The sequence below is a fragment of the Chiloscyllium punctatum genome, chromosome 5 (genome assembly GCF_047496795.1).
Source record: "Chiloscyllium punctatum isolate Juve2018m chromosome 5, sChiPun1.3, whole genome shotgun sequence".
NCBI lineage: Eukaryota > Metazoa > Chordata > Chondrichthyes > Orectolobiformes > Hemiscylliidae > Chiloscyllium > Chiloscyllium punctatum.
This window is the reverse complement of record NC_092743.1, coordinates 116,104,594-116,131,161: the sequence shown is the minus strand read 5'-3', so window position 1 is coordinate 116,131,161 and position 26,568 is coordinate 116,104,594. Positions and strand designations below refer to the sequence as shown.

At 43.0% G+C, this 26,568-nt stretch overlaps 1 protein-coding gene across 1 annotated transcript in view; it reads left to right on the top strand.

The window, feature by feature from the left end:
* The first annotated feature begins 23,474 nt into the window (after window positions 1-23,474).
* Window positions 23,475-26,568, top strand: part of cdk13 (cyclin dependent kinase 13) — a 77,633-nt gene continuing 74,539 nt past the window's right edge. Inside the window, exon 1 of the mRNA XM_072571164.1 lies at window positions 23,475-24,759. Coding sequence (XP_072427265.1) covers window positions 23,729-24,759 — 1,031 coding nt within the window. The 5' untranslated portion in view covers window positions 23,475-23,728. The remainder of the gene's footprint in view (window positions 24,760-26,568) is intronic.

Genomic DNA, 26,568 nt, shown 5'->3' with positions numbered 1-26,568 from the left:
AGAGCTCTTAAAGATAGTGGAGTCAAGGGGTATGGAGATAAGGCTGGAACAGGATACTGATTAGGAATGATCAGCCATGATCATATTGAATGGCGGTGCAGGCTCGAAGGGCAGAATGGCCTACTCCTGCATCTATTGTCTATTGTCTAAAATGCTGATTAGTGGAGGATTCGGTGATTGTAACATCATTGAATATCATGGGACAGTGGTCAGATTGTCGCAGCATGGTTTGGCAACTGCTCTTTTCAAGGCTGCAAGAAACCACAGAGTCGTGAATACAGTCCAGTCCATCACACAAACTAGCCCTCCATCCTTTGACTCCATCTATACTTTCTGCTGCCTTGGGAAAGCAACCAATATAATCAAACACCCTGGTTTTGGTCTCTTCCACCCTCTTCTGTTGGTCAGAAGACATAAACGTTCATATACATGTGCAAATAGACTCAAACAGCTTCTTTCCCTGCTGTTATCTGACTTTTGAATTGACCTCTCAAATGTTAATTCTTGTCTCTCCGTCTCCTATTCCTCTGTGGCTGTAACACTGTATTCTGCTACCCATACGCACTTTTTATGGTGCGTTTTGCCTGTATAGCATGCAAAACAACACACTTCACTATCTCAGCAAACGTGACAACAATAAATTTACCAATCTTATTGGGGATCATCATTGCTTGGCATTTCTATGGTTCAAATATTAAATTTAATCTGAATGAAAACTGGAAAACATTAGCCTGGTGGTGGGACCCTGGATGAGGAGCTCAAAGAATGATTTTTGAGAATTTCTTGAAGCAACACATTCTGGAACCAACCAGAGAGCACATTAGATTAGACTTGGTATTATGCAATATGGACAGGATTAATAAATTGTTTCTGAATAAAGGCTTCCCTCGGTAGTAGTGACAACAATCTGTTTAAATTTCCCTTTCAAATTGAAAGGAAAAAGATTGAGGCCAAGACGAATATGTTAAACATGACAAAAGGGTGACTATAACAGCATGAAAGCTGTACTGGCATTCCAGGCTAGGGGATAGATATAATAGAGATAGTGGCGATTGTTAAGAGGGTAGTTGAGAATTCTTGGAAGTATATTCCTACTATAAAGATGTTCAAAGGAAGGACCACCATCTATGGTTAATTAAAGAAGTTGGAGAAAGCATCACACTTAAGATAAAAGCATACAGCTGTATGAAAATGAGGGACAAGTCAGGTGATTGGTCAGAATGGCTCAGAATCACAAAGTGATTAATCTCAAAGAATCAGAGAAAGCTAGCTAGTAATGTAAAACTGGATAACAAGTGTCTAGTGGTATTAAAGAAATAAAGTCCTCTAGAGACTGATAATGAAGTGTTAATATAGATAAGGAAATGGTAGATGAAGACATTTTGCTTCAGTCTTCACCTATAGAGGGTACAAAAATATTCCAGTAATGCTATACATCAGGAAGGAGAGAGAAACTCTGCAAAATACAATTACAAGTGGTACTAAGCAAATCGAGGAATTTGCAGGTTGACACATCCTGGACCCTGTTGGACTTCCTCCTTTCAAAGAGGGTGTTCATGAGGTAGTAGATGTATTGGGGTTAAATTTTACAAAATTCTCTAGATTCAGAAAAAGTGGCATTGAATTGGAAAGTAAAAAATATTAATGTTCCTTTTGAAGATTGAGAGGTGACTTGATTGAAGTATTTAAGATACTGAATGGTCTTGACATGGTGAATATGGAAAGGATGTTTTTCCCTTTATTGGTCAGTCTGGAACTAGGGGGACTGTTTAACATTAGTGGTCATCCTTTCCAGGACACACAAGAATCTCTCTCTCTGAGGATTGTGTGACCTTAGAATGCTCTGCCTGAAAAGGCAGAGTTATTGAATATTTTTTGAGTTTGTTGAATTGAGCCTTAACTGGCAAGGGAATCGAGGCTTTTCAGGTGTAGTCCTGTGGAATTCTCTATCACAGGCTGTGGAAGTGAAGTTACTAAATATTTTCAGGAAAGAAAATGACTTTTTAGAAGCTGAAGATGTCAAGGTATGTGGAAAGACCAGGATCATGACATTGTAGCACAGGATCAGCCACAATCGGGTGGAGTAAACCTGATGGGGTGTATGGCCGATTTGTGCTTTGAGTTTCTAGATGGGAGTGTGGAATCTGAAACAAACCGGTCAACATGACTGATTTGAATAGGCTCAAAGACCGAATGGTCTACTTCTCCAATTTTTGTTTGTCGTCATACACGATCTCAAAAGGTAAAGCAAGTAATTATGGAATCCAAAATAATTGGCATCTGCTAAGGGAGCTAAAGAAGAATGTAGGGGCTATGTCTTGTTAAATCCCACCTTGAATACAGCAGAGTTTTGATCTCCTTTATTAATGAGGTAATAGTATTGTTGGAAGGTCAAATGAAGTCAATTAGGTTGATTCTTGGGATGAAGGAGTTACCAAATGAGTGAAGTCTATGCAAGTTGGCCTTAACTCATTGGAGTTTAGAAGGATGAGAAGTAATCTTACTGTAACATATAAGGTTCTGAGGGGGCCTGACAGGATTAATACTGAGGATGCTTCATATCATGAGGAAATACCATTTAAGGCTCATTGCAGAATTTCTTCTGAGGGATCTTAATCTTATAATTCTCTACCCTTGGTAGCATTGAAAGCCAAGTTGGATGAAATTGTGATCCACAATAGGTTGAGGGTTATAGGAAACAGGCAAAGTAGAATTGAGGGCACAATCAGTTCAGCCATGATCTGACTGAATAGTAAAGTGGGTTCAAAGCAACTGAACGGCCTACTCCTCTCTCCTTCTTCATCTGTTCTTATTCTAGAAGAGCCAGAAATTAAGATTGTTACCAGATTTTCTGCACAAGTCTAAATCCAAATGGAAAAGTTGCACAATAGAGTTATTGTGTTCACCTGCCTTTATAGCCAAATCAAAAATCTAGCAGCATGAATTTCTGAAGCCAAATAAGCATTACACTGCTGAATGTATTTGGATCAAAACGTCAAACACACCGGCACAACTCCGCAATCAAGAATTATACCTAAAGCCCCTGGTGGGAATTGAAGGCTAGTCCTTATTTTGAAAGCATTGTTCTAGGAGGGGATCACCAGTATTGAGATGAGGGAAGTTGAAGGCAATTGTCAACTGCATGATAGTATCGACATTACTGTATTGCTAGATTAGAGTGGTGCTGGAAATTCTCATGTTATATCCCATTCTACTTCCCAAAATTAAACCATGAAACTGTTCCATGAACGCAAGGATAAGATCGTGATTTTTCAACTAATTCTAATACCTTTCTCTCAACTAGGTTGGTCAAAGATGAATTATGCATGTAGACAACAGTGCACATTAGTATAGTCCATTCAGTGTAGACAAATGCCCCAAAACAGCTGAGGCATAAAGAATTTGAAATGGAGCTGTTGGAAGTGGTGACCAAAAGGTTAGTCCGGTGGGTTTTGAGTAGATCAAAATGAAGGAGAAATGGAAAGCAATTTTAGGAAGATAACTTGATCGTGGGCTGAAGTAGTATTTGGTAATTTTGGAATGAACAATGGAGGATGCACAAGACAATATGAAAATTAAGGGAAGAGTTGTAGGCCCACATAAATATAAGAAATGGCGTAACAAATTTTCAACTGGGAATACCAGAGCAAGAATGAGTGAATGGAACTTTTGGTTTTGGATAGGCAGCAGAGAATGTTTTAAAAAACAATGAAGTTTATGGAGGATAGAGAATAGGAGTTCATCAAGGAGAGCATTAAATTTGTTGAGCTGTGAGTTGACAAAGACGTGAATTAGTGGAGTGAAAGGTAATTTTATAGCAGGACAGTTAGGTAACCTTCAGAGAATATGTGATTGTTAAGAATTCAAAGCATTTGATTCAATTTGACTGTGCCCTGGGATGGAATCAGCACAGTAAGAATACAAAGTTTTCAGCAGGACTGAAGATAATGGCTTCAACTGAACCAAACTTTTTACTTTGGAGGAAACATTGACTTATCCAAGATTGGATGTCAGTCTTGCAATCTGAAAACCAACTGTTTGAGAGATGGTGAACAGTGTACTAGGCTTAATCAATGTACACAGGAAAACTGATGTTTTGTCAACTAAATGATGCCACGAAGGGTAGTATGCAGATGGAAAAAAGGAAAGGGTAAGAATAAGTCTTTGGGGAATTCTGAAGATAGTGTTATAAGGTTGAAAGTAGGGTTATTGTAACAGATCCATAGAATACAATCCATTGGAAGCTGGAACCAAGAAATGGTATAATTGAGCTCTGTGATGTAAGATGGTGATATTGAGGTAGGGTGTAAATGATCACATCAAATGCTGCCAAAAGGTTGTGGAAGGCAAGGTGAGATGATGCACCACAGTCACTGAGAATCTCATTTGAGACTTTATGAACACATTTCATTGCTGTGGCAGGCCCAGAAATCTGATCAGGGAAACTCAAGTGTGAAGTTGTGGGGAAAGTTGCAGATTTTGGAAATAAAATACATTTAGAGTCTGAATTAGTCCGAAAGGGTAGACATTTCAGGGGTGCCTCTTTTGAAGGATAAGTGGATGACCACAGCTATGAAAGGTACCTGAGAGCAGAAAGCACCTACCAGAAGGGGACTAGGTGGTCTATTGTCCAGTGAAAAATAGTTCATTGGAACATGTCACAGTACAAAATCAGCAAGAACAGGACATGAAGGGAGATGTGGGAAAGCAGGTTGGCACTATTGTAAGGGAAGGGATATTGTTGGATAATTGTGGAAATTCCAGAGAGTAGGAATAATGCAGAGTGGATACCCATCTCATTTAACAGTTCTTGGATGTAGAAAATGAGGTTAGATTAGATTCCCTATACTATGGAAAAAGGCCCTTCGGCCCAACAAGTCTACACCCACGACCTCTGAAGAATGACCCTCCGAAAAATAACCCACTCCGACCCATTCCCCAACCCTACACTATAATTACCCCAGACCAATGCACCTAACACTATAGGCAATTTAGCATGGCCAATTCACCTGACCTGCATGTCTTTGGATTGTAGGAGGAAACCAGAGCACCCAGAGGAAGCCCAAGTAGACATGGAAAATGTGCAAACTCCACAAAGTCACTCGAGATGGGAATCGAACCCAGGTCCCTGGCGCTGAGAGGCAGCAATGCGAAACACTGAGCCACTGTGCTGCCCCCTGTCAAAATTCTGAATTAATCTCTTGCCCTCTTTCAGTACATGCGAGAAAGACCTGCTGTCGGTTAAACATTGCAACAGTTTGCAGCAAATTTTCACTTTCATTTGTCGGCGTTCCTGTTTTCCATTTGTAACTGAAAAATTTGAGAGATTTAATTGCTTTCTGGATGCTCCATACTTCTGAGAGCTGGTGTTTTCTATTTGTCTAGTGAATGGAAGTGATACTTAAATCTACAATTTTATTGAAGCAACTTTGTGTAGGAATTAGAGCTTGATCGTGATCACGTAGCTAGCTCTGTTGGCCCAGCCAGAATTGAGCTATAACAAGGTTTTGACCTGAGGGCAATCGAGGGATAGCATTATATTTACAAGTGTCAGGATGCTGTATGACTTGAATATTCACATGGCATTATTCAGGGTAAGTTTAAGTGCTATGCATATAGTCTCTAACTGTACAATAAAATTGAATGTCTTTGAAGTTTCAAGTGAAAATTCATATGTAACTCTTTATTTTGATCATTTGTAAATATTTTAAGGTACTTAATACTCTTATGTTTGTAGAACAGGCAGTGGTATAGAGTCATAGAAATGTACAGCATGGAAACAGACCCTTCGGTCCAACCCATCCATGCCGACCAGATATCCCAACCCAATCTAGTCCCATCCTATATCCCTCCAAACCCTTCCTATTCATATACCCGTCCAAATGCCTCTTAAATGCTGCAATTGTACTAGCCTCCACCACTTCCTGTGGCAGCTCATTCCATACATGTACTACCCTCTGTGTGAAACAGTTGCCCCTTAGGTCTCTTTTATATCTTTCCCCTCTCACCCTAAACCTATGCCCTCTAGTTCTGGACTCCCCGACCCCAGGGAAAAGACTTTGTCTATTTATCCTATCCATGCCCCTCATAATTTTGTAAACCTCTATAAGGTCATCCCTCAGCCTCTGACACTCCAGGGAAAACAGCCCCAGCCTGTTAAGCCTCTCCCTATAGCTCAGATCCTCCAACCCGAGCAGCATCCTTGTAAATCTTTTCTGAACCCTTTCAAGTTTCACAACACCTTTCCGATAGGAAGGAGACCAGAATTGCACGCAATATTCCAACAGTGGCCTAACCAATGTCCTGTACAGCTGCAACATGACCTCCCAACTCGTGTACTCAATACTCTGACCAATAAAGGAAAGCATACCAAACACTGTCTTCACTATCCTATCTACCTGCGACTCCACTTTCAAGGAGCTATGAACCTGTACTCCAACACTCCCTAGGATCTTACCATTCAGTGTATAAGTCCTGCTAAGATTTGCTTTCCCAAAATGCAGTACCTCACATTTATCTGAATTAAACTCCATCTGCCACTTCTCAGCCCATTGACCCATCTGGTCCAGATCCTTTTGTAATCTGAGTTAACCCTCTTTGCTGTCCACTACACCTCCAATTTTGGTGTCAACTGCAAACTTGCTAACTGCACCTCTTATGCTCACACCCAAATCATCTATGTAAATGACAAAAAGTAGTGGACCCAGCACCGATCCTTGTGGCACTCCACTGGTCACAGGCCTCCAATCTGAAAAACAACCCTCCACCACCACCCTCTGTCTTCAACCTTTTGAGCCAGTTCTCCCTGTATTCCATGAGATCTAACCTTGCTAATCAGTCTCCCTTGGGGAACCTTGTCAAACATCTTACTGAAGTCCATATAGATCACATCTACTGCTCTGCCCTCATCAATCCTCTTTGTTACTACTTCAAAAAACTCAATCAAGTTTGTGAGACATGATTTCCCACGCACAAAGCCATGTTGACTATCCCTAATCAGTCCTTGCCTTTCCAAATACATGTACATCCTGTCCCTCAGGATTCTCTCCAACAACTTGCCCACCACCGAGGTCAGGCTCACCGGCCTATAGTTCCCTGGCTTGTCTTTACCGCCCTTCTTAAACAGTGGCACTACGTTTGCCAGCCTCCAGTCTTCCGGCACCTCACCTGTGATGATCGATGATACAAGTATCTCAGCAAGAGGCTCAGCAATCACTTCTCTAGCTTCCCATAGACCAGGTCCTGGGGATTATCCACTTTTAACCGTTTCAAGACATCCAGCACTTCCTCCTCTGTAATCTGGACATTTTGCAAGATGTTACTATCTATTTCCCTACAGTCTATATCTTCTATATTCTTTTCCACAGTAAATACTGATGCAAAATATTCATTTAGTATCTCCCCCATTTTCTGTGGCTCCACACAAAGGCTGCCTTACTGATCTTTGAGGGGCTCTATTCTTTCCCTAGTCACCCTTTTGTCCCTAATATATTTGTAAATACCCTTTGGATTCTCCTTAATTTTATTTACCAAAGCTATTTAATGTCCCCATTTTGCCCTCCTGATTTCCCTCTTAAGTATACTCCTACTTTCTTCATAGGCTTCTAAGGATTCACTCGATCTATCCCGTCTGTACCTGACATATGCTTTCTTTTTTTAAACCAAACCCTCAATTTCTTTAGTCACCCAGCATTCCCTATACCTACCAGCTTTCCCTTTCACCCTGACAGGAATATACTTTCTCTGGATTCTTGTTATCTCATTTCTGAAGGCTTCCCATTTTCCAGCTATCCCTTTACCTGCGAACATCTGCCTCTAATCAACTTTTGAAAGTTCTTGCCTAATACCGTCAAAATTGGCCTTTCTCCCATTTAGAACTTAGATTTAGAATTTAGAATTCAACTTTTAGATCTGGTCTATCCTTTTCCGTCACTATTTTAAAATGAATAGAATTATGGTCGCTGGCCCCAAAGTGCTCCCCCACTGACACCTCTGTCACCTGCCCTGCCTTATTTCCCAAGAGTAGGTCAAGTTTTGCACCTTCTCTAGTCGGTACATCCACATACTGAATCTGAAAATTGTCTTGTACACACTTAACAAATTCCTCTCCATCTAAACCTTTAGCACTATGGCAGTCTCCGTCGATGTTTAGAAAGTTAAAATCCCCTACCATAACTACCCTATTATTTTTACAGATAGCTGAGATCTCCTGTCAAGTTTGTTTCTCAATTTCCCTCTGACTAATGGGGGATCTATAATACAATCCCAATAAGGTGATCATCCCTTTCTTATTTCTCACTTCCAGCCAAATAACTTCCCTGGATGTATTTCAGGGAATATCCTGCCTCAGCACAGCTGTAATGCTATCCCTTATCAAAAATGCCACTCCCTCTCCTCTCCTCTTGCCTCCCTTTGTATCCTTCCTGTCGCATTTGTATCCTAGAACATTTAAGCTGCCAGTCCTGCCCATCCCTGAGCCATGTTTCCGTAATTGCTATGATATCCAAGTCCCATGTTCCTAACCATGCCCTGAGTTCATCTGCCTTCACCGTTAGGCCCCTTGCATTGAAATAAATGCAGTTTAATTTATTAGTCCTACCTTGTCCCTGCCTGCCCTGACTGTTTGAATCACTGCTGTTCTCAGCTGTACCTGTCTCAGATCGATCTCTTTCCTCACTATCTCCCTGGGTTCCCCCCCCCACCCCCCTTACTAGCTTAAATCCTCCCAAGCAGTTCTACCAAATTTCCCTGCCAGTATATTAGTGCCCTTCCAATTTAGGTGCAAATCGTCCTTCTTGTACAGGTCACTTCTACCCCAAAAGAGATTCCAATGATCCAAAAATGTGAATCCTTCTCCCATATACCAGCTCCTCAGCCATGCATTCATCTACTCTATCCTCCAATTCCTGCCCTCACTAGCTCGTAGCACTGGGAGTAATCCAGATATTAGTACCCTTGAGGACCTCCTTTTTAAATTTCTGCCTAACTCTCTGTGATCTCCCTTCAGAGTCTCCACCTTTTCCCTTCCAATGTCGTTGGTTCCAATGTGGACAATGACCTCCTGTTGGCCCCTCTCTTTCCCCCCCCCCCCCCCCCCCGTGAGAACATTCTGCACCCTCTCTGAGACATCCTTGATCCTGCCACCAGGGAAACAACACACCATTCTGCTTTTTCTCTGCTGGCCACAGAAATGTCTGTCTGTACCTCTCACTACAGGATGCCCCACACAATTGATGTCTTGGAAGCTGACGTATCCCTCATTGCATTAGAGCCAGTCTCAATACCAGAAAGTTGGCTGTTTGTGCTACGTTCTCCTGAGAATCCATTACCCCCTACATTTTCCAAAACAGCATACCTGTTTGAAATGGGTATATCCACAAAAGACTCCTGCCCTAGGTGCTGACCCCTCTCACCCTTCCTGGAGTTAACCCATCTATGTGACTGTATCTGAGACTTCTCCACCCGCCCCCCCCGCCCCACCACCCTTCCTATAACTGCCATCCATCACGTACTGTTGCTGTTGCAAATTCCTCTTGCTTCCCTCTGTCTCTCCAACAGATCCATTTGATCTGATAAGATTCTCATCCAACAGCAATTATGGCAGATATAATCCACAGTAATCCTTAAAGTCTCTTTAAACTCTGACATCTGACAAGAAGTACATATCACTGCAAAGGCCATTTTTGCTCCTTCACAATCTACAGACCCAGAAAATAACACTATCTTATTCCTCTACAAACACTGCCCGAGGTTAAATTAATAGCTCTGGCTTATATTTTAAGTTTAATCAAGAGACTTATCTCCGAAAACACATAATCAAGAAAGAATCCACTATACTCACTGCTGCAGCCTTTCTCTTGGACAGACTTAAAACAACAATTAACTTATCTGATTCTGTGCGGTGAACTTTGCCCAACAGTTCCTCCAAGATTAGTTATGAATTTCACTGTTTGTTACTTTTCCCAGATGCACTCCGATGTCCGGCGATACACTAATTCAAACAGCAAAGGCGGTAACTGTGCAGGTTCTCTCTCTCTCGTGCACTGTCTTCACCATGTGCTTTCTTTGTCTGCTCTTCTCCCTTTTAAACTGCTGCTGTTTTGACTTTTTCTTTCCAAAGTTCCAAATGAATGTAACATATAAAACAGTAATTGCTGCTCCTGGAATTTGATTAAATCACCTCCAACACCTAAAATACCTCAAAAAAAGGAGCAGCTTTTACAGCCAGAAATTTTTCCTGTCCTCCATCTTGGATTACCCACAATCTATAGTGTGTTCCTTTTGAAAAGTGGAAGTGATTTTTAAAACTTCTCCATTCTTGTTTTTAATAAGCAAATGAATATCTGATATTCATATTAGCATGAAATGATTCTTTCTCCATTTAACTAACATATTTTAATTCTATGTTTACATTTGAGTGCCCTCGTCTCTCCCTAAAACTATATCTTGGCTCAGTTTTGAGCAAAATTAACAAGTCTGAATTTGTATTATCTAAACTGGACATGTGGCCTTGTGAGAAATCCCAGTTTATGTTAAAGATCTGTATGGAATAAAAGATGCCTTTTTTATGAGCTGTATGACTGGGTTATAGCAGTAAAGAATGAGGTGATTACTTGGTTGTCAAGAGAATTTGCTGTAATGGAGACCTCTGTAGAAGTTCTTTTATACCCTATTCGGCAGGCCCTATTGGAAATCTTTACATTCTACTCTTTTTCCTTCCTATTTGTTAAAATTCTCACACTTGCCACTTTTTATGACTTGCTCGCTACTTGCTTATTATCCCTTCTTACTTTTCATGATGATTATTGTGACCCAGAATCAAAACAGTAACCATTCTTTGGAGGCTTGTGTTCATCTCTTTTCTGGATCATCAATGTATAGACACATTATTATGTACTTAGATCAAAGGCACAAATACAGATCTGTAGTAGAATGCACTGAACTTGCAAGAATTATTGTAAAGCAAGCAACAATACTGATCGTTACTGACCAAACTTGCCCCAGATTGCCGAAAAAACCCTACAATTTTCAACAGACAACTGAGCTATTAGCTGGGTTGGCTGCTAGTGCCAGGATCTTTGTTGTCAAATGGCTGCAACTGATTGAAAGGTGGGACCTACTTAGGTGCCTTAAGAAGGACCCTGATGAAGATTTTGGTCTACATTTTATCATTTGATGCTATTGTCAAGATTCCACACCTTGAGGTTCAAATTGATATGAGCTACAGATGAGATGTAAATGTAATCCATATGCTTCATGACATTTTCCATAATCTGAATGGTACACATTGAAAGGGTGTGACTGTGGTCACTGATCTTTGAACCTTGAATTTCACCTTGATTGAGGAGTTCCTCTCCAATTCTATAGATATGTGAAGAGAAGATGATGAATGGGGAAGTCATATGTAGATCCCTTGTAGTTCGAATCAGGTGAATTCATAATGGACAACAAAGTGATGGCAGACCAGTTAACAAATATTTTGATCTGTTTTCACTAAGAAGGACACAAATAACCTTCAGGAAATGTGAGGGTAAAGCATGAAGAAGGAACTGAAGGAAATCCTTATTAGTCAGGAAATAGTATTGGGGAAATTGAGATTAAAACTAAGTCCTCAGAGTCTGATGCTTTGCATCTGAGAGCACTTAAGTGGCTCTAGAAATAGCGGGATGTGTTGGTGATCATTTTCCAGCATTCAGTAGACTCTGGAAGAGTTCTCATGGACTGGAGGGTAGTTAATGTAACTCCATTCTGTATGAAAGGAGGGAGAGAGAAAATGAAGGAATTATAGGCTGGTTAGTCTGGTAGTGGGGAAAATGCTGGAGTTGATCATTAGATTCCCTACAGTGTGGAAACAGGCCCTTCAGCCCAACCAGTCCACACCGACCCTCCAAGTAACCCACCCAGACCCACTACTCTCCAACTAATGCACCTATCGCTTTGGGCAATTTAGCATGGCCAATTCACCTGACCTACACATCTTTGGACTGTGGGAGGAAACCAGAACACCGGAGGAAACCTACGCAGAAACCGTTAGGGAAGCAATAACTGAGCATTTGGAAAGCGGGGTCAGAATTGGTCTTAGTCAGCATGAATTCATGAAAGGGAAATCATGCTTGACGAATCTTTTGAGGATGTGACCAGTAGAATAGACATTGGTGAATCAGATGTTGTGTATCTGAATTTCCAAAGGCTTTTGACAAGATTCCACGTGAGATTAGTAAGGAAAATTAAAGTTCGTGGTATCTGAGGTAATGTATTGACAGGGATAGAGAACTTGTTGGCAGACAGGAAGCAGGGAATTGGAATAAGTAGGTCTTTTTCAGAGTGGCCAACTATGACGAGTGGGGTGCCATAGGGTTCAGTGCTGAGACTTCAGCTGTTCACGATATACATTAAAAATTTGGATGAAGGAATTGAATGCAAAATCTCCAAATTTGCAGATGACACTAAGCTGGGTGGCAGTGTGTGCTGAGAGGAGGATGGTAAGAGGCTGCAGGGTGACTTGGACAGACTGGCTGAGTAGGCAAATACTTGGCAAATGCAATTTGATTTGGATAAATGTGAGGTTATCTACTTTGGTCACAAAAAAAAGTAGGAAGGTTATTATTTAAATTGTGGCAGTTTAGGAAAAGGTAATGTGCAAAGAGACCTGGGTGTCATAGTGGAACAGTTGTTGAAGGGTGGCATGTAGGTGTGGCAGGCAGTGGGAAAGCTCATGGTATGCTGGCCTTCATAGAGCAAGAATTTGAATATCTGAGTAAAGATGTCTTACAGCAGTTATACAAGGTCTTGGTGAGGCCACACCTTGAGTATTGTGTGTGTATTGTTTTGGTCTCCTTGTCTGAGGAAGGGCATGATTGCTATTGAGGGAGTCCAGCAAAGGTTCACCAGACTGATTCGTGAGAGGCAAAAGTGAGGACTGGAGATCAGAGTCTAAATTAGAGTGGTGCTGGCAAAGCCACAGCAGGTCAGGCAGCATCTGAGGAGCAGGAAAATCAATGTTTCGGACAAAAACCCTTCATCAGGAATCTTTTGTTCGAAATGTCGATCTTCCTGCTCCTCTGATGCTGCCTGACCTGTGCTTTTCCAGCACCACTCCCCTCTAATTTAGACTCTGATTCCTGAGATGGCAGGACTGACAAATGAGGAAAGACTGGATCGACTGGGCTTGCATTCGCTGGAATTTAGAAGAATGAGGAGAGATCTCATAGAAACCTATAAAATCCTGATGAGACTGCACAAGTAAGATGTGGAAAGAACCTTCCTGACATTGGGAAAGTCCAGGACAGGGATCACAGTCTAAGAATAAGGTGTAAGCCATTCAGAACTTAGATGAGGAAGAATTTCATCACTCATAGAACATAGAAAAATACAGAGCAGTACAGGCCCTTTGGCCCTCGATGTTGCGCTGACCGAAGCCTACATAACCTACACTAGCCCAATAACCTCCATATGCTTATCCAATGCCCACTTGAATGACCATAAAGAGGGAGAGTCCACCACTGATACTGGCAGGGCATTCCATGAACACTCAACCCGCTGAGTAAAGAATCTACCCCTAACATCTGTCCTATACCAACCTCCCCTTAATTTAAAGCTGTGTCCCTTAGTAACAGCTGACTCCATACACGGAAAAAGGTTCTCACCGTCAACCCTATCTAAACCCCTAATCATCTTGTACTCCGTTGTGAACCTGTGGATTTCTCTCCACAGGAAGCTGTTGGAGCCAGTGCTTTAGAAATATTTGAGAGGGAGCTAGACAAGGCCCCTCTGGCTAAAGGGATGAAAGGGTATGGTGAGAGGGCAAGAATGGGATACTGAGATTGCATGATCATTCTTAATCATCTTGAATGGTGGTGCAGGCTCGAAGGGCTGAATAGCCTACTTGTGCACTTAGGTTTCTGTTTCTATTTTAAATTCAACAGCCAGAATGCTAGTTCCTTCAGATGGTCTTGTTTGTGCAAAGATTTTTTTAAGGTTTGAGAGTTTAGCTTCTGGGATCTGCATATATAGTCCTAGAGATGTACAGCATGGAAACAGATCCTTTTGGTCCAACTCGTCCATGCTGACCAGATATCCTAACCTAATCTTGGCCTATACCCCTCTAAGGCCTTCCTATTCATATATACATTTCAGATGCCTTTTAAATGCTGCAAGTGTACCAGCCTCCACTTCTTCGTCAGGCAGCTCATTCCATACACATACCACCCTCTGTGAAAAAGTTGCCCCTTAGGTCCCTTTTATATTTTCCCCTCTCACCCTAAACCTATGACCTCTAGTTCTGGACACTCCACCCCAGAGAAAAGGCCTTGTCTATTTACCCTATCCATGCCCCTCATAATTTTATAAACCTCAATAAGGTCACCCCTCAGCCTCTGATGCTCCAGGGGAAACAGCCCCCCAGCCTATTCAGCCTCTCCCGATAGCTTAAATCCTCCAACACTGGCAACATCCTTGTAAATCTTTTCTGAACCCTTTCAAGCTACTCAACATTTTTTCGGTAGGCAGGAGACAGAATGGCACACAATATTCCAACAGTGGCCTAACCAATGTCCTGAATAGACAGGCAGGAGTCTGGAAGAACACAGCAAGCCAGACAGCATCAGGAGGTGGAGAAGCTGAAGCTTTGAGTGTAACCCTTCAGGATTGGGGGTGGCGGAGAAAGGGTGGTGAAGTGGGGATAGGTGAAGACAGGTAGAGGGTACGACCTGGTTGGTCATACTTTGAAATAATGTTTGCTAAGCACCAGAGGATTTCAAACAGCAGTGCTTTAGAATTGTAGGAGGCGGCCATTTGGCCCATCGTGTCTGTACCAGCTCCTCGAGCTACCTGGCTAGTCTCATTCATTCACCTATCTCTGGCACCCTCTAAATTCATTGCTTTCAAATATATATCTTGCTCTCTTTTGAAACGTGCAATGGAATGTGCCTCCATCTCTCTCCGAGGCAGCATATTCCAAATCCTAACAATTGAGTAAAGACATTTTTTGTTATCTCACCACTAGCTGTCTTGCCAACAATCTTGCAATTGTAATCCTTAGTTACTGACATGCCAACTCGTGGAAACAGAATATTCTTCTCTACCCTGCCAAAATTGTTCATAATTTTGAACACCTTGATAAGGTCATCTCTTAATCATCTTCTCCTCTTCAGGAAGAATACGTACAGTTTCTCTTATCGTTCCTTGTATCTAAAATTCCTGATGAAAGATTTACGCCCGAAATGTCGATTCTCCTGCTCTCGGAAGCTGCCTGACCTGCTGTGCTTTTCCAGAACCACACTCTCAAATCTGATTTCCTGCATCTGCAGTCCTCACTTTCTCCTCCTCGTATCTAAAATCCCTGATTCCTGGTATCATTCTAGTAAATCTTTCCAGGGCTTTAACACCCTTCTTTAAATAACATGCTCAGAACTGAACATAAATATTCCAAATGTAGTCTGATCAATGATTTGTAGATGTGTAGCATCACTTCCCTTTTTTTTTCCTCTCTGCTTCTGTTTATAATGCAAGGATCCTCTAAGTCTTGATAACTTTTTCAACTTGCCTGGCCTGCCTTCAAAGAGTTATGTTTTCAAACCACAAAGTCCCTCTGTACACTCAAAGTTGTACCTTTCAGCTTGTATTGTTCCTCCATGTTCTTCTGCCAAAATGCATTGTCTCATCTTTCTCTGCATTGAACTTCATCTGTCAGACAGCAGCCCATTTGGCCAATTTGTCAATGTCTCTCTGAAGTCACTCAGCATCATCCTCACAATCTGCTATTCTCTTTAGCTTAGTATCATTTGCGAATTTAAGAGATTTTTTTCCCTCAGCACCAATCTGAAAAATGTTTATATAAATCAGAAAAAGTTAGGGTTGCAACATCATTCCCTGGGGTCCACCACTTTCTATTTGAGTCGTCTATACCTTCTCTGTTTCCGACCTTTTAGCCAACTTACAATCCACATTGTCACGTCCATTTGAAATATTTTGAATTTTCTGACTCGCCTGCCATGTGGTATCCTATCAACCGTTTTCTGAAAGCCCAAATATGTAACATCCACAGCACTACCCTTGTCTACTGCCTGCATCACCTCGTCAAAGAACTTTCAGTAAAATGATGGAGTAGGGCTTCTGAGCCTTCGGCTCACCACTTTGTCTGCTTTTCTTTTTGTTCCTTTGTTTTTCTTTTTTTCTTCTTTTTTAATTTATGTTACATACCTTTTAGTGAAGAGCTTGGGTCATGGTGACGATAGTGGAGAGAGGGCCCAGCAGCGTGGACTCATGGCTGTGGCAGACAGTTTGGATTCTTGGCAGATTCTCCACTGACGAGGCGTTCCTAGCACCGACTCATGGCTGTTACTGCAGAAGCAAGTTTGGTTTCACAGCAGTATCTGCTTCCACCATAGATTCATGGAGGCAAGCTTGGCCCTGTACAAGATCTCAGCAGCAGCATTGGTGTGGTAGGCCTGGAGCAGACCCATGGTGATGGCAGAGTCGAGTTTGGGCTCGTGCAGTATCCTGTTGCATTGGCAAGGTCCAGTGAGGACTCTGAGGTGAGGGCATCATCGGAGGCAAGATGGCACCGAAGATTGGTGACTTTCATTCCAGCAGCGGTGACGTGATGAAGGGGACTTGTGTCTGACCACCAGGCCAGTGGCAGAGCACTTATTAAGAATGACTGTAAAGTTAGACAATTTCTTTATTTCTTCATTTTACTACCTTTATAGTCTAAGTTTTGGTTTATTTTTCTGTTTTAAGATTGCACTGGAGAATGGCAGCACTATACTTTTTGTAAAACGTTACATGTGACAATAGATAAGTCGTCAATTAAATTTCAGACATGGCCTGTCCTTGATAAAGCCATGTTGACTGTCTAGTATTGACTTATTTTTCTCAAATATAGATTAGATTTAGGTTCCATTCAGATTTATTGAGCATGTACAGTATATAAAAATATAATGAAGTGTTTTCTTTTTGTGTTATATGCTCCAGCGCCACCTTTTAAAATACTGAATATAATGCAAGATTTTACTGCAATAGATTTCATCTTTCACTCCTCTTCTTGTTCCTCTTGCACTGCTCCTCAGGTTGCTGCTTTCCATAATCAGGAGTCTCTAACTGGCTCCATGATCTTGGTTACCTGCCTGCCATTGCCACAACTGAGACTGCTGTATCTGAGCTGTAGCCATAAGGGATGTGTGGGTTCCAAACCACCTGTTCCCCATCCGATGCTCCCCCAGGCTCTGCTGCCGGTCATCAATAGTCAGAATCCTCTGCCATCCTGTTCACCAATGCTTTTGCTCCTTCGGGCACCTGGGCCTAGCGCGCATTGGGAGTCTTTGCTCAGCCTACGACACTGGACCGAGGAAGTCAGCCCAGGACCTGCCCCTCGGTGCCTGGGAGCTGTGTCTGGTTTGTTTTGGTGTTGCTGCCATTGAAATAGTTTTCCTATCATTGATATCAAACTGACAATTCTATAACTGCCTGGGTTATCCTTTTGGCCCTTGCTTAAAAGACAGCGTCACATTTGTAATCATCAGTCTCTCAGGACTAGTCCTGTTCAGAGGGGCCAGGAAAATTTCTGTTAGTGGCTCCGCAATTTGCTCCCTTACCAACACCTTACCAATCTAGAATGCATATCAGGCCTGGTGACTTGTCTACTTGGAATGTTGCCAGTCTTTTTACCATCTCTTTATCTATCGCTATACTACTCAGTTGCTTAACATCCAACTTTTCATTTATGTCTTGTCACCATCTCCTAATTTGATAAAGACAGGCAAAGTATTCAATTAGTAACTCTGCTATATTCTTTGCTTCAGTGAGGAGTTTATGCGTCCCCCTCCCCAACAGCACCTTCCCCTGCAACCGCTGAATGTGTAACACCTGCCCATTTATCTACTCCCTCTTCAGTATCCAAGGGTGCAAACATACCTTCCAGATGAAGCAGCACTTTACCTGCATATATCACAACCTAGTCTACGGCATTCGCTGCTCACAATGTGGTCTCCTCTACAGTAGGGAATCAAAGCATAGACTTGGTGACTGCTTTGCAGAACATCTACATCCTGCCTACAAAATAGACCCTGAGCTTCCAGTTGCCATAGAGTCAGAGATGTACAGCATGGAAATAGACCCTTCAGTCCAACCCGTCCACGCCGACCAGATATCCCAACCCAATCTAGTCCCACCTTCCAGCACCCGGCCCATATCCCTCCAAACCCTTCTTATTCATATATCCGTCCAAATGTCTCTTAAATGTTGCAATTGTACCAGCTTCCACCACTTCCTCTGGCAGCTCATTCCATACATGTACCACTCCCGGTGTGAAAACGTTGCCCCTTCGGTCTCTTTTGTATCTATCCCCCCTCACCCCAAACCTATGCCCTCTAGTTCTGGACTCCCCCACCCCAGGGAAAATATTTTGTCTATTTACCCTATCCATGCCTCTCATAATTTTGTCAACATCTATAAGGTCACCCCTCTGACACTCCAGGGAAAACAGCCCCAGCCTGTTCAGCCTCTCCCTATAGCTCAAATCCTCCAACCCTGGCAACATCCTTGTAAGTCTTTTCTGAACCCTTTCAAGTTTCACAACATCTTTCCAATAGGCAGGAGAGCAGAACTGCATGCAATATTCCAACAGTGGCCTAACCAATGTCCTGTACAGTCGCAACATGCCCTCCCAACTCCTGTACTCAATACGCTGACTGATAAAGGAAAGCATACCAAACACACTCTTCACTATCCTATGAACCTGCACTCCAAGGTCTTTTTGTTCAGCAATACTCCCTCGGAACTTACCATTAAGTGTATCAGTCCTGCTAAGATTTGCTTTGCCAAAGTGCAGCACCTTGCATTTATCTGAATTAAACTCCATCTGCCACTTCTCAGCCCATTAGCCCATATGGCCAAGATCCTGTTGTAATCTGAGGTAACCCTCTTCGCTGTCCACTACACCTCCAATTTTGGTGTCATCTGCAAACTTACTAACTGTACCTCCTTATGCTCACATCCAAATCATTTATGTAAATGACTAAAAATAGAGGACCCAGCACCGATCCTTGTGGCACGCCACTGGTTTCAGGCCTCCAGTCTGAAAAGCAACCCTCTACAACCATCCTCTAACTTCCACCTTTTGAGCCAGTTCTATATCCACTTTAACAAACCAAAGTAGACAAGCTGGAAGACCACAGCAAGCCAGGCAGCGTCAGGACGTAGAGAAGTCAACATTTCGGGTGTAACCCCCCTTCAGGAATTTAACACACCACCCTGTTCCCTGGCCAATAGCTGTCTTGGGTTTGCTGCAGTGTTACAGCAAAGTTCAGTGCAAGCTGGAGGTACAACACCTCATTTTCCACTTGGGGACTTTGCAGCCTTCTGGACTCAATATTGAGCTCAATAATTTTAGGGTCTGAACTCCCCCGTGTCCTAACCCCCAACCACACACCAGGCCTTGTTATCACTAAGTCTGCAATTACACATTACCTGTTGTTAGGTAATGCTGTGTGGGCGGCATGGTGGCACAGTGGTTAGCACTGCTGCCTCTCAATGCCAGAGACCTGGGTTCAATTCCTGCCTCAGGTGACCCTGTGTGAAGTTTGCACATTCTCCCTGTGTCTGCGTGAGTTTCCTCCCACAATCCAAAAATGTGCAGTTTAGGTGAATTGGCCATGCTAAATTGCTCGTAGTGTTAGGTGAAGGGGTAAATGTAGGGGAATGGGTCTGGGTGGGTTGCGCTTCGATGGGTTGGTGTGGACTTGTTGGGCCGAAGGGCCTGTTTCCACACTAAGTAATCTAATCTCTATTACCAACTTGGCCAGATTTTTATCAACTTCTGTCCCACTGTTCTTCTCTCTCGTTGGGCTCTATCTCCACCTATCATTTACTCCTTACCCCCTCTTCCACCCTATCTGCTGCATATAAACAGACATTTTCCTAGCTACCATGAATTCTAAGGGTCACTGGACCTGAAACATTAACTTTGAGTTCTTTTCACAGATGCTGCCAAACCTGCTGAGTTTTTGAGCCCTGAGGACTCAACATGGAGTTCTCCGATTTCAAATAACCACCCTCCCCCTCCCTCTGACTGACCCTTCCTTCTGGCTACCAACAGATTCATTCCCCACCAGACCATACCCTCTACCTGTGTTCACCTATTACTACCTCACCATTTTGCCCCTCTCCCTATCCAAAGCCCTCCCTTACGGTCCCTTGATCTGCAGCTCCCCTTACACCCACTCGTAGCCCTGAAGAAAGGTTACACTTGAAATGTTGACTTAACCACCTCTTGATGCTGCCAGGCTTGCTGCTGCTGCTCCTCCTGCTTGTCTATCTTGGATTCCAGCATCTGTCAGTTTTTTTTTGTCTCTGAGCTTTTCCAGCACCTTCTGTTTCTGATTTACAGCATCCACAGTTCTTTCAGTTCTTATTTAGTTTACCCTGCTTGTTCCTTGTGTCCTACTCCATCCTTGGTTAACTTTTATTAATATGTTTGAAGAACATTTTGCTATTTGTTTTGGTGCAGCCTGCCATCTTTTTCTGATGCTTCCTCTTCGCTGCCTTTTTTCTATCCTTAGCCTCTCTCCTGCATTTGAAATTTCTGTTCTTGAATTCTATTGCTATTATTAGCTGCAGATAATCTTGCAGAATGATTGCATTACTATCTGTTCTGATCACAATGTGTCAGGCCTGCAGATTCAATGCACTAATAATTTTTTTCAATAGATTTGTGCCCCAATTCCTTCAATCAACAATTATGTGGATTTGGCAGAAGATTCACAGCTCCCAACAGCTAGTTGTCATTGTGAAAAGTTAAGCATGTCCTTGGCTTTCCAACTTTTTTAACTTGATGCAGTAAATTCTCACTCATATACTTTTATTTTCTTGGCAGAGTTTCTCTCTTTACTTTGTGGCAAAATGTAACTGTCAAATAAAAGGTGCTAAGGCTCAGCAACAAGTAGGATATTTTCAATTGTGAAGTATGAACCTTGATTTATGTGACTACAAGGGGCATGAACTCAACAGCAACTATTTTATGTAATGAATTTCAACTGCAGCCCAAGTCAAAATTCAACATGTGCCTGTGGCTACTGTTCCATTTTAATAAGGTGCTGTTTACAGTAGTTGCAAAAGAAATGTTATTTTTGGATGAAAATGGTACTTGATAACTTGAGCAATTTCAATGGTATATGACTATGTACTGTATTGTAAACTGGAGGGTTAATATGAAAATGAAATTGGATTGAGGCTTGTATTTATCTCTAAAGTGTACAATCACACTAAAGTGTACCTAGTAAATTTTAGCCTGGAAGAAAAGTTCTGTAACAGTTGAAGACATTTCACTGGAGTATATACTAATGACTAATCAACTTTGGTGCACTTCGGTAGAGTGGTGAGGGCATCGTGAGGATTTGGAGAAAGATCTGTGGTCAGTTGTGATTATTTCTATCCGCATTGGGATTAGAAAACACTTAAGGAATGTTTGCATATACAGGTAGCATAGCCTTAGAGTTGTATCGGACAAAAGTTCAGGTAATAACTGTCTCCCCACGACATATAATGGTGTTACCATCACAGAATCTCATTGACCAGAAACTGGAATGGAACAGCTGTTAAAATTTTGCAGCTACAATAGCAGGTCAGAAGCTGGGAGTTAACTCGCTTTGTGACTCCCAAAGCCTGACTACCATCTAGAAGTTGCAAGTCAGGAATATGATACAATAATCTCCCCTTGGCTGGGTGAATGTGACTTAACACTTGGCTCAATGCTATTCAGGACAATAGAGGCTATTTGATCACACTCAGTTACCTTCAACATTCACTCTTCTGACCACTTGTGAACAGTGGCAGCAATAGATGCTGGATGAAAGAGGGAAATCTGATGGATGCTTAGGGCTTAATGTGTCTGAAAACCTAAGATCCATGTATTCTTAATTTGCTACCACTACTTCCTTAAGCAACCTGAGAGACAAGCCACCTGACCAGATAATTTATCCACCCCAGCCAACCTTTCCAGTATTTTCTGTATTTCATTTTCATTGCATTATCTCTACCATTCACACTTTTATTGATTACTTTAATTGGATTAAATTTCTGTTCATCTAGTACTGGATTTCAGACAAGCTGGAGCAGTCAAGAAAGAAGTTACGATTAAATGGAGCTTTTTGTCATCAGCGTGCATGCTGAATGTACTTCTACATATTTCCCTAGCGCCATTATTCAAGATTAGAAATAAGAGGGAGCCCGGAATGCATTTTTGGGATTCAGCTGGTAGGAGAACCATTCGAATTTGTTGGGTGTGATCAACTGTGTTGAAGGATGGGGTATTATAGGCTGTTAAGATATCATTTATGACTGAGCATCAGGAGAAATTAGTTCCTTTCGCCTTGCAGTTGTTTAACGTGCTTAATCTCATGAACTGGAGCCTCCAGAGCAAGATAATGAAAAAGGACATTGCTAACTGGAGAGTGCAAAGTCTCATGCTAAAATACTTTGCAACTACTTTCAATGAACATATTTGACTAAACTGTGACAAAGTAGTGTCACACTAGATTCAACATTGGGTCTTTTAAGCAGCTTTAGAAAGATAGTTAATTTGTATTTTTCATCTCCTGCATTTGCAGTACTTTGCCTTTTATTTAACTAGTTCAACAAATTTTATGGTTTAACAAGTGGTTTCAAATAGGGAAATGTGGGAACTTGTAGGTACTATTGTTAGCTACCTAGCATAGCTTTTTAGGGGAAGATAAATACATAAGAAATATAGGGTTGTCTGAAACTTAAAGGGTTCAGAAAAGATCAACAAGGATGTTGCTAGGTTCAGGGGATTTGAGCTATGGGGAGAGGCTGAATAGGCTGGGCCTATTTTCCTTGGAATAGAGGCAGAGGCTTAGTGACTTTGAGGTTTATAGAATCATGAAGGGCGTGGATATGGGGGGGGGGGGGGGGGGGAGGTAGGCGAGTCAAAAAGTAGATGGCGTAGGATTGGTTTATGTATAGGAAGGATGCTGAGAGATACGGGCCCAATGGTGGTAAATGGGACTAGGTAAATTTTAGGATATTTGGTCTGCGTGGACGATTCGAACAGGAGGGTCTGTCCGGCTTGATCGATGCTGGGTGGATAGAAGGCTCGGATCTGTAATGTAAATGACTGGATGGTACAAAGAGCTGTAGCAGAGAAACACCATAAATCTTTGTTTTCATCATCCACTGTCGTGCTGTTAATCTACTTATATCCAATAAAAGTGGTCTCATTTTTCAGCTCTGTGTGTGTGTGTGTGTCATCTAAGTTTTACACGTGCATCTGGAATCAATAAAAAGGTTCATTCTCCCCCGCCTTCGCCGCTGGGTCACAGGGAGAGGACGCCTCCGCCGCACGCCCCGGAAGTGAACCCGAAGGAAGGTCACTCACTTGCTGGCAGGCTCCGGGAGGTGGCCATTTTGTGAGTCGGCGCAGAAGCGGCGTGTGTTGCGTGCGCGCACGCGCTGCGGGGTCGGGGACGAGCCGACGCTGTTAGAAAGAAAAAGCGGCGGAGAGAGAGAGAGAGAGGAGAGCCCGCGGCACTAACTCCGAGAGGCGGCAGGCCCGAAGCGTAGGCCCAGCTTCCCTACTCTCTTTTTCACCCCGAGGTTATTAATCCCCACTCCGCTCGCCTCCGGATCTGAAGAGTGGAATGTGCGGCTGCTCCGAGCGGATGGAGTGAGCGGCCCCCGGACCAGGAGGGGTAGGGGGGAGTCGCGGAAGTCAATGCCGAGTTCGGATACGCACGGCGGGAGCCGGGGTCGCAGCCCCAGCGGGAGGAGACACCAGAGCCAGAGTGGCCCGGCTCCGGCCCAAACCCAGGCCCGGGAGAAAGGCCGTTGCGCAACGGCCGCCGCTGTGGTCGCCGCCGCCGCCGCCGCCTCCTCCGCTCCCTCTCGCCCTTCCTCGAATTCGCGGCGTAGGAAACGCCGCAGGAAGCGCTCGGCTGAGAGCCGGGCCCAGCGGAGGGACGGCAAGTACCCGGTCTCCGCCGCGGCCGCCTGCTCGGCTTCGGGATCCTCGGCTCTGCCGCTCTCACTCCGCGGCCTGGTCGAGTACGAGGACGTGAGCTCTCACTCGGAGAATTTCGGATTCAGCCCCGCGTCTTCGGCTGGGCGCCGGGCCGAGCGCTCCCGTGACAAGGAGAGGCGGAGACGGGACAAGGGCAAAGAGAGCTCCCGCTCCAGGGCGGACGGCAGGGCCAAGGCTAAGAGCCGGAGCCGGAACAAAGCCGGGGCGGCAGCCGAGCAGCCGGCCCAAGGCGACAAGGAGGCCCGGGGAGGCCGTGGCTCGCACCGCACTGACAAAGAGACCCCCGCGGCTTACAGAGAGCCTCCGCCGCGGGCCTACCGGGAGGCCGACTGGGAGGCTCCGCGGGCCTACCGCACCTCGGCCTCGCCTGGGCCCCGCAGTCCGCCTTACCGGGAGCAGAGTCCGTATAGTACGTCTGTCCCGTGTTACCCGCAAGCTTACGGAGCCGCCTCCGGCCATAGCCCCAGCAGGCCCCCTACCTTCGAGCTGTACAGCCCGCCGCCGCCGCTCTTCGCTTTCAAGCCACTGTACAGCTCGCGGGAGTCGGCTTTACACGCCGGCTACACTGGACGTTCTCCCAGCCCTTACCCGACTTCACGCCGCCGCTCTCCCAGCTTCTCCCGGCATCTTAGCCCCTACGATTATGGCGGTCTTTCCCCCGCTCCCTACTCCACTAGCAGTCGGCGACGCTCGTCCAGTCCCTACAGCCGGAGCCCGGAGCTCAGGTAAGACCACTGTCAGTCTGTCTGTACATCTTCCATTATTATCATGTCATTTATATTTCTGAAAATATATCTTTAAAATCGATCTGAACTATATCCTGCGTGTATATGTTTCTTATGTATAAGTCTGAAGTATGTAAATGAAACATAACGTATGAAACATCGAACACTAAAGAAAAAATGTGTATCAAATGTCTTAAAATCTGAAAGATACTGTACATACGTTACGCTAAATTCATAATGTTTCTGCCAAATATTACAGTAAATGTTGAATAGACAATGTTATGTGTAAAGTAATATTACTCATAGTTGCTTTGTATAAAATGTTTGGAGTATTGCATAGTGGCTGCATGTCTTAATTTTCAAAAGTCTTGAAAAAGTCATGTTTTGTGACAAGCAAATTTGCAAATGATTTGAACACTGGGCTTTCTACCAGTAACAATTTTGCATTTGTGTTTTTATGTAACAATATTTGAGAGAGTGCGATATTCAGTACTGTAGTGAAATTGTTCTCATTAAGCTCGTTTGACTATTTAGTTCTTAATTCTCTATCAGCTCTTGACTGTTGGTAAAAAGAAGTCATCTTTCCATTTGGTATAACACTTGGAAGTATTTTGAAACTTCAACTCTAGCTTTTTGGTAGCCTGTGTATAATCAAGTACTTGATACATTTTTATGGAATGAAATTGGTTTGGTTATGGTATTGAATATTGTTTGTTAGGCTACCTGTCGCTGATGATTTGTTTTTATAATCTATTTCACAATGTATGATTAAAGATCAAATGGAAGCTTAAGCAACTGCCAGTCTATATAGTGATGAGCATGTAAGAAGGAGTGAGGCTCCACATGAATGTTCTGTCATTTTTGGGTACTGCTGTATTTCTGATTTGTACATGGTTCCTGATAGTAATTCCTAAGCTCTATTGGATAAGTGTAACTTTTGAGAACCATCTATCATTAACATTAATTTGTAAAAAATCTCATGCTGCTGATAGAAATGTATCTTGTTGTTCTGAATTTGGAGTTACATGTCAGTGTTTAAGAATGAAGAAATATGTTCAAAACAATTCAACCCATGAAATTTGTACATGACTAAATAGCAAGTAAAGAATATAAGAACTGAATAAGGCTTTTGTACTTCAAGAGCTTTGGGTTTGGAAGTAATTTGCTGCCTATTGTTTTGATAACCTGTAAAATCAGTTCAGAACAATATAGCAGAGGAACAGGCCCATCAGCTACCATGTCTGCACCAACCCGTGATGCCATTTCTAAACTAATCCCATGTGCATTTGTTCTGTTTGTATTGAAAAGTGGTTTCTCACATTAGCTGATTGGGCTAAATTCTCTGAAAAGTTTATATTCTTCTATATCTGAACAAATAATTAATTCAGTACATCATTATGAGGTGTGCAATCATTTTTCTACTTAGATGCCAGAAAAGGAATGTCAGAGGACAAAACAATAAACAAGTCTGCAATATCTTCCCCCAAACCACAGACCATCCTGACTGACATCACTGTTTCTGGGTCAAAATCCAGGAACTTCCCTTCTTACTATCATTGTGGGTGTACCTGCACTCCTAGGACTTGAGTGATTCAAGAAGTTAGCTCATCACCACCACCTCTCTACCTCTTGGCTATTAATATTGGCCTAACCAGCAATGCCCACATCCCATCAAATGATTTAAATGTTTGGATGTCTCAGCTAAAGGCAAATATTGTAAGTTTTAATTACTTGTGAAAGTTGTGCTTCAAATTCACATTTAATATTTTAAACTTACCATCTTGCCATATGTGTGTGAGGCTGCATTTC